At 37.5% G+C, this 9717-nt stretch overlaps 1 protein-coding gene across 1 annotated transcript; it reads left to right on the top strand.

Moving 5' to 3' along the window:
- Window positions 1–3510: 3510 nt before the first annotated feature.
- On the top strand, window positions 3511–7736 carry LOC145679213 (uncharacterized). Its single transcript, XM_081749800.1, has 2 exons — window positions 3511–3566; window positions 6980–7736. The coding sequence occupies exons 1-2, from the start codon at window positions 3511–3513 to the stop codon at window positions 7734–7736; spliced, it is 813 nt and encodes a 270-aa protein (XP_081605926.1).
- Window positions 7737–9717: the final 1981 nt, after the last annotated feature.

The following is a 9717-nucleotide window of genomic DNA, read 5'->3' as shown; positions in this document are numbered from 1 at the left end:
CTTTGAAGCAATTTGTAATACTTTTCTGGTTCATTAAACTAGATGCAATGGCAGAAGTCCTTTACCCTGCACATGTCTACACCTTATTCCTTGTCCTGCCTTTTTTCCCCTTACTTGCTACTTTTCACATTTCACATTGAGTCATATGTCAGCTATATTTTGTTTTGTCACTTTGTTGAGTCAATATTTTGATATTGACTAACATGCCAGATCATGCTCTTTTTACTGAGTGAAGTGATTTATATCCGCAAACATAAACATTATTTTATTGTGGAAATACTTATTTTCTACGTTATCAGCTATATTGGTGAGTTCACGTTGGACGATGTCACCTCCTGTGAGGTTGATTGAGGGTAATGTTTGTGGTACTGCACGTTGGAGATTTTTGTCCTAAACCTTCTGGAACTTTCGATTTTACGTCAAGACAACGTGATTGTGGGTGTCCGAACATTTGAAGTTTTGCTACCTTTTATGGACAGAAGAAGAAAAGGGGTTGGGTTTTGTAAAACCAGCCTTTGAATAAAACCACGAACACCGAGTTTGTCGAGGAAGTAGGAGTAAGATTTTGACGGAGAAAACATCATTAAACGACACGTCATGGAGCTACTTCGATACTTGAAGGTATTGTAATCAGCTGACATATTGAAGGAACTTTACATTTCAAACCACTGCAATTCTACAGACCTAACATTCTAGTTTACCTACCCAAATTCTGCTGCATATTTTGAAATATGTATTTTGTGTATTTCATTTATTACTACAATATTAACCCTGTTAAAACTACATCTCGAATTTAGTATCTTTTGCATTACATGAAAGAATCATACAATTTTATTATTCATGTTTCCAGGTTTTCATAAAAAGCTGGTGGTGGAGACAACGTCCCCAATCTGTTGGGCAACAATTTTCTTACTGTATTAGGTTGCCTTCAGTGCATACCGACTCTATGTACGGTGATGCAACACTATTAACTGAGTGAACACTCTCTTTCATGATCTTCACTTACATCGCTTTCAATGACTTGAGCTGTTTCCTCTCTAACTCTCTTTAAGACTCTGAGCAATCAACAATGATATTTAATCCGTTTTTTCTGTTTTCCAAGTAAATCGTAATCTTATATTCATATTCAGATATTTGTACAATGTCATGTATTAAAAGCCATTCCACAAAATCAATAAGTTTATCATGCACAACGTTCAGTAAAATAAAAAATATCACTCACTAACTATGTCAATTTGTGGATATTGATTATTAAAGTTAAATAGTAGAAACATGATTATCTTGAACCAATTACTAGGTGTAAAAATTAACTTTATACAATTCATCCGCTTAATCTGAAAAAAGGCGATATAATACGTCGTTATAACTATGTACCGGTACTTCTTTTTATATTTCCTCTGTGCGTGTGTACGTCTGACAGCTCGGGAGACAAGAAGTCCCTAAAATTACTTGATGCATCACCATCAATTTTAGCAAAGGATGTTGAGGGACAAAAGGTAGGAATCAAGAACATTGATGCAGGTGATTTATTTACTGGAAGTGGTAAAAATAAATCATTTCTGGCTTTAACATTGATCACTATAGACTAAGAATATTAATAGATAGTGAGAAGCGTTTTCCTATGATCGACTACGCAACTTAGAAATACAGTTAATCACTATTTTTTTTAACTCTCTACTAATAGTCCAGTTATAATATGAAAATTAGTTGAAAAAATCCTTATAAGCATGGGACTTTGTAAATAGATGTATTAAGTTGCATTGAAAAACATATTAAAAGTCTCCAAGAATCGCAAGTGTGCTACGGCCACCATATTGGAAAATGGCCGCCACAAGATAAGAAATGGTTTTAAAGTTGCGATCAGTTTTTAAAAATACTTATAAGCATGGAACTTACTTTATAGATGCATTTTGTTAGAGTCAAAACCATACTAAAAGTTGAAAAGAGTTACAGGTGTACTAAGGCTGCCATATTGGAAAATGGCTGACACAATATGAAAACTTCGTATGAACTTGTAACTAGAAGAAAACTTACAAGAATGTTACTTCGCAAATAGCCGCATTTATAGGTAGTGAAAGACAAGACATACTTAAAGCCATCAAAAGTTGGAGGTGTGCTATAGCCGCCATTTTGGTACATGGGCATTCTATTTTGAAAATTATTTTAAAGCTATCATCAATTTGAAAACTTTTAAACATGAGTATTTGTGAATAAATGGCCTTAGTTGTAGTGAAAAGCACAAACACAAAGGGCAACTCCAATGGCTCCCTACTTTCTTGATCGGTGAGAACTGGTAGGTTCTTTATTTCACAAATACGTTGGTATCAATGTCGCAAAGTGAGGTGTTCGAACAGGAGTCGAAAAACTGATCAACGGTACACCATGCACCAGTAGAAATGCTTCCGGTGGAAATCTTTGGATTTATCCTGACTCTGGTGCGTAATTCTATGCCGCACACTACCTACGAAACCACAGAGATCCTGCAGGATCTTCACAAGAAGTGACGAGAACCGGCCCAGAAGCACGGATTGATTACTACTAGTAAGGCCGCGTGTCTCTGCTGACTGACATTGTGGGTATGGGAAAAAACATGCAGACACGCTAGTTTCCGAACATGCAAATCCTGATGTCGCATTTGAATTTCTTCCAGCGTCAGAGCCCAAAACAGCCAGACACTGCTGATCGCTCTCTGCTATTTCAAGGCATGCGTCAGCTGAGCTTGGTGAGTGTGTGTGTGTGTGTACGTATGTGTCAGGGAATAAATTGAACTGCGCCTCTCCCATAACACACTCCTAGCTAAGAGCCTGCTGGATATCAACCAAGACCAAGAATGGGTTCCTACTGGAACCAAACCAATCTCAGCTGACGCATGACTTGAAATAGCCTAGAGTGATCAGCAGTGTTTGGTTGTTTTGGGCCCTGGCACTGCAACAACTTCAAATGTGACATTGGGATTTGCATTTTCTCCCCATACCCACATTGTCCAAGGTGCCCGTCGGTCACCGGAAATATGCGCCCGCACAAGTAAACAATCCATGCTTCTGGGCTGGTTCTTGTCACTCCTTGTGAATGTCCTGCTGGAACTCGATGGTTTAATGGGTAGTGTGTGGTATAGAATTACGCGGCTGGGTTAGGAGATGAGGATAGGCTTAAAGATCTCAATCGTAAGCCTCTCCAGTGGCGCACGGTAACCCGGAGAAGTGACCATAGCACTGTCGGTACAGTCGACCGGTTTTTCGACTCTTGATCGAACACACCTCACTTTGTGACATAGAGAACAACGTATTAGTAACCTACAGAGCCCACCGGTTCTCTACATGCCCATATCGAACCTGGTACTCACAGGTGAAGAATGTTGGGAGTCAACAATGCATTGGGTGGAGATGCCGAGAGCAGATATCCAAAGCAGGGGAAATACTTTTACTACACTTGTATGGTGGTGAACAACAAACATTGGACGATCTACGGCACTACAGGCAAAATAACACGATATTCAAACAACCTTTCAACATGACGTTTGACCTTCCATTATTGCCTCCTACAAGTGACGAAGCTGCCCAACATTCGTATCGTGTGTACCTTCAGGTCCAGCTATGGAAAGACTATAAATCGCACCCAACCGACTGAGGATGGACCCAGTTTTGAAATGTATTGTCTCCAGTGCCGATGACAAGGAGTCCAGCACCTCCAGAGTTTATGAAGCTTATTTCATGTGCATGTCGATCTACATGCTATAAAAATGTTACTGTAGAAACTCGGGTTTGTTATGTTCTGCTATGTGGAAAAAAATGTAAAGGACTTTCCTGTATGAATACAATTGATCTATTTTCTATGGCGAGGAAGACATATACTAGGAGTGGTGATTGACATAATTTAATTGCATTTGTTTTATTCGTGAAAAATATATGCTTTTCATTTATTTTATTTCTAATAATAATTTTGTAAGGTGTATATTTTCAAATGCCAATTGCACAGAAATTGCAAAGGTTGTTGATATATATATATATATAGTTCTGTATCTTGCAATACGTTGTATGTTAAAATTTGGGTATTTTTAGTTAACACCAGTATTGGATCTGGAGGCAGTTATTTCATTATATTTATCTGGCTAAGAAAAATTGTATATCCCATCCTATTTCAAATCTGTAAAATGCAAAACAGATTTTTCGCTCTCCTGTAAAGTTGTGATTTTCAACATACGATCTGTTGCAAGATACAGAGCGCATTTGTGTAAAATTTAATTTTCACTAATTCTGATGAGAAGAAAAATGTACCGGTATCAGTACCCTTGAGGTTCTAAAAAAATAAAATGGCTGTCATATTGCAATATGTCAGAAGTAGTACAAGAGTGTTTCTGTATTTTATTCATTATTGCTAAATGCATGTGTATAAAGAATTCATAACGTCTTCTAATTGTTTCACATTACAACGTCCACATTTCAATATGGTGGCCATGGCACACTTGCGTTTTTCGGAGGATTTCAGTTTGTTCTTCACTACCAGAAAATACACCTATTCACATGGCTCTATGCCTATAAGGTATTTCCTTTATTGATCACAACTTTAAAAACTTGGATTTATTACGGCGGCCATTTTTCAATATGGCGGCCGTAGCTCACATGATTTTTGGCAACTTTTAGTATGTTGTTCACTACAACTGAAACCATCTATTCTCAAAGTAGCATGCTTATAAGGTTTTTTAAAAACTAATCACAAAATTTTGAGCTAAAATGACTCGTCTATAACACCGAAACTTCTAGAAATCCACTACAACTTCCGATTTGAATATTGATCTACAACGAGCGAAAGCGATAGGAACATGAAGCTTTTTTTAAAAAACGAGTTAACGTTATATGAATAGGTAACATCTTCACTCTTAATTCTATATTCAAACGAAAAGTGATAGAAAATAAACACTTCCAGTTTCAGCGTTGAGCACTAAACCGTAAAAAGTTTCATAGATAACGGGAAGTGGTTTTCTGTGCATGTAAAATATAGTAATTATACACATTAATAACACAATAAATTCATTGTAAATTATAACTATACTTGAATGATTACATTATTATTTAAAAAACAATAACTATTTGGCACATTTCTTTATTATATATCAAATTGGTCCCTTTATGTATAAACGTAAATGACCATATATTTTCATTTGTGATTGAACAAAAGAAAAAAAAAAAACAGAACCACTCACAAGGAATATATTTGTACACATTTCACAACTATTTCATATAATAACAGTTGTTCTATCAGTATTTCTTTCCTTACGTATATTATTCATTATTTATATCAATTATCTTATCATTATTCATTACTCAATCATTTTATGTATCGACATACACAGAGCAAATAGAAAACTCAAATTCACTCTTTCTGCAGTGTGTCCAACCGAGAGCCGAGAAATTCAAGAGCTACTTGGGGGATCACCATTAATCTACGCCTGGATATCTTGAATCAAAAATTAGCAAGAGGTGATCCATCCAGTTGATACCAAGAATTTAACAATCAAAAATCGGTTCCCCATTTATTCTTGTAGGAGTAATTATGTATACTCCTACAAGCCCCGCCTGATAGATGAACCGCAATGTTGTTGAGATTAGCTGGTTAATATAACACTCAGGATTCAAGACACTAATCTATCCGTGAAATACAAAGCTAAAATGAAACTGAGTGACTCTATGCTCAAGAAATCTAAATAATTAAACATTTTCTGATGTGAAACATTCATTCATCATAAAATCCACTTTATTTAATTTGAGGTAAAATGCTATCTGAACAAAAACACAAGAGATGCAAAACGTGCAGCCAAGTTCGTCAGCATCAAAAAGTGATGAGATGAGGATAGATGAGCAAGTTCCTTGTTCACTAAATCTGAAACGAACGTTGGAGCTTGGCGTGAGGTGTCTAACATGTTCGAATACACCAAGATGTCTATTCCTAATTTCTTGGCAGGGACATTTCAGTGCAAAGGCTAGTGGTGGCCGTCAAAATCCACAAAGCTCACAAGCGCCATCTCTAAGGCTCGTCAACATAATTTTCCTTGACACATCGTGGGGGACTATAAGTTTTCCTTGCCTGGGTTTCGAACCACCAATCTTACTGCAGTATACAAGGTGTTTCAAATCAACACCGACAACGTTTGGGAGGTGATTCCTGACACCAAGATAAAACAAAAAGTATAGAAAAATCTGAGTGCACAAATGCTTCTTTTCGGAGTTATAGACTGCCGAAAACTTAAAAAAATGAACTTTAAAGGTCCATAGCCTCAATACTATGGGAGGTACCGTAGTCGGGTCAAGAGTTCACTGAGGAACTTGTATATAGTCTATGCAAATATCCATGTTTCAGCATCCTGCGGTACTTTCGCAACAATTTTTATAGAGGTAGTTTATGTGTACTTCAAATTATATGCAACTCGCCAAACTACCTGTGTTGAAGTTGTATGTTGCGAAGATCATGGATTTACCATCCAAACTTGCGACAACATATCTGTCACCAAAAATTCAAAATGAACTGATCGGGTTGGCTGCGAATAGAGTCCAAAAGTCAGTGATAGAAGACGTAAGTAAAGCCAAATACTTTTTGATAATGTTTGACTCTACACCTGATGCAAGCCATATAGAACAAGTGTTATATATTTATCGCGATGAAACAGTTTCACTTGATGGAGACTGCCAAGTCGAAGAAAGTTTTGTTGATTTCATCGATGTCAAAGAAAAAACTTCAAGTTCCCTAATGGACGTTATAGTTCCAGACGATGGTATGATGATGGAAAATTGTCGGAGTCAATGCTACGACAACGCTAATACGATGTCCGATAAATATTCTGGTGTGCAATCTCGTTTAACAGAACATTTTTCCAGTGATCGTTATGTGCCTTGCACTGCACATACTTTGAACCTAGTTGGAATGGTAGCAACTCAAGTGGTAAATTGCTTTGGGATTATACAGAATTTGTTCCTGTTTTTTTTAGCAGATCGACGCATCGATGGGATGTTTTAAAAAAGCATGTCAAGATAACGGTGAAAGGACATAGCGCAACTAGGTGGGCTTCCAAGAGGAATGCAGTAGGTGCTCTAAGAACTCAGTTTCCACAAGTTTGCAATGCATTGGAAGAGTTGAAAGACATTACAAGTGAAACTGAAGAAACTGTAAATGGATCTAACGGCCTTTTGAGAATCGTAAAGAACTTTGGTTTCCTGTCCTTTATGGTGTTTTGGCACAAAGTGCTAAAAGCGATCAACAAAGTAAATTTAGTCCTACAAGATCCTTCGAAAAGTGTAGACGCTGCGGCTTGCCATTTAAAAGGACTTCAACATGTTCTACAAGAAAATCATGAATCGTATGTGCGAGAAGCTCTTCAGGAAAGTTGCAGCATTTGCATCCAGCATGGTATATTGATGGAAGAATCTCGTCCAGAAAAAAAGAAAAGGTTTCCTGATGAACTGGCAGAAGACGAAGGAAATATTTTGAATGAACAGCAAAAAATGAGTCAGAGTATATTTGCAGCACTAGATTGCATCAGAGTTCAAATGGATGAGAGGTTCAACAAACTGAACACGATTGTAGAAGACTTTTCATGTATTCTCCCAAATCGTCTCGAGAAACTTTGCGAAAGTGATTTGAGGAATCAAGTGGCTGACTTAGCTCTGTTGTATGAGAAAGATCTGAAGGGTAGCGATCTAATTGATGAAATTGTATTCTTTAAGAGTCATGTCAAATCTTTTTAAATGACTTAGGTGTCAGTGTGCTCTCAGAAATGTCTCCTTTGCAAGTGTTAAATGTTATTCATAAAATGCCATTGTTGGAAATTTATTCAAATTTAGCAACAGCTCTGAAGATTTTTCTAACATTGCTTTGTTCTGTTGCTTCTTATGAGAGAACATTCAGCAAGTTAAAATTGATCAAAAATTATTTAAGATCCTCCATGTTGTAGGAACGGTTGTCAGATTTAGCCATACTCTCCATCGAAAAGCAAAGAGTGTTGTTACTGAACTTTGACCAGTTAATCAGTGACTTCGCATCACAGAAAGCCAGGAGGATAAGTTTATAGGTATATTTGCCATACCATATTATACCAAACCATTTTATAGGTAAATTTGCCATATTGTGTAGATAAATAATTTGAAATGTGTGCTATTCTAATTTTTTAAGAGGCCTCACTCCTACGAAATTAAGTACAGTAGAGCGTCGATTATCCGAAGTAATTGGGGAACATGGGTGTTCGGAAAACTGGTTTGTTCGGATAATCGAACTGTACTGTACTGTACTGTACTTCTACAGCCAGTGCCAAACCGACAGAAGTGTGCTGATTGTTGAAACACAGCGACTGGCGGCTTGGCCGGTCAGCAGCGCCTTATGAAGGCCCCATTAGAAGCAATGTTCCACCAGCGGTGGCTCAGTGCGGCGACTACTGTGGGAAACTTGGTTTGGGAGTGAGGGGGATGATGAACATTGCTTCTTATGGGAGAGTAACAGGTGCGAGCGAGTACACAGTTCGGTTAAGCGGTCGTTCGGTTGACCGACGTTCGGATAATCGACGCTCTACTGTACCTCTAATTTAACAGTTTTCCTGTAATATCTCCAAAATAGACAAAAGTAAACAAAACGTGAAAAGCGAGCCGATTAGACAATATCATTTTGCATGTGATACCGTTATCATAAGTCACTTTGCAGTCATTTGGAGTACCCGGTATTTAATAGCTGCAAAGTGAAAGCAGCTAAGTGATAACGGTATCACATGCAAAATGATGTTGTCTAATCGGCTCGCTTTTCACGTTTTGTTTACTTTTGTCTGTTTTGAAGATATTACAGAAAAACTCTTAAATTAGAGATACTTTAATTTCGCAGGAGTGCGGCCTTTAATGTAAATTAAAAGTTCTGTTAGAGTTACAGTTTTAATTTAACAAAAAGTTACTCATGTTAGGGAAATGCATGTGCACATATATAAAATGGAAGGAAAAGAAATAACGAAAAGTGTTTAAAATGAAGGAAAAGCAGGGTTTATTTTTAGAAAATTTTCTTACGCTTCTCACCAACATGGTAGCGCTTCGCAGCTGGTCTGTCGATCTCACTCATATGTACGGGGGCGCCGAAGTATGCTCTCTCCCCGGGCGCTGATTTTTCACAGCACGCCCTGCTCAAGTCATTATAAGGTACCTCTATGGAGAGTTTCACGTCTCTATCTCATTGGGAAGTATCTAATCAATTTGATGAGTGAGTCAGTGAATCAATGAGCCTGAAAACTGCATATTTTAGGGGTCCCGTACTCCAATATGGTTAAGAATGTGAGATCTGGTATATGAGAACATCTCCCTGATATATCCTTAAATTCGAAACATAATAGAATCGTTTCTACAGGCTCTTGAAATCGACGATTTAGCCCAAAACTCTTGTTCGTATATAACATGCTTACGGCAGTGCAGGCCAACTTTTCATTTTCGACTATTTTTTTTTCACGGAACTTGGCTGGCATGCACTGCCGTGCATGTTGATATTTAAGCGTAAACATCATAAAAATATAGCTTGTTAAGGAGTTTGGTGTACCGAAAACCTAACCGAGCTTCTTCACGTGGTATACACTCTGACAATGCTAGTTTCTGTATATATTGTATACACAACTCCAAAAGTGCATTACCACCTGCAATTCTCCTTTTCCTGCAATAGCAGGCAACCCAAAAAGTATATCAGTGTGGCAAACTGCAAATAAGG

This window comes from Thermobia domestica, chromosome 2, assembly GCF_964235325.1.
Source record: "Thermobia domestica chromosome 2, izTheDome1.hap1.1, whole genome shotgun sequence".
In the NCBI taxonomy this organism is placed as follows: Eukaryota; Metazoa; Arthropoda; class Insecta; order Zygentoma; family Lepismatidae; genus Thermobia; species Thermobia domestica.
The sequence above is the reverse complement of the archived record's forward strand: the minus strand, read 5'-3'. Positions and strand labels throughout refer to the sequence as shown.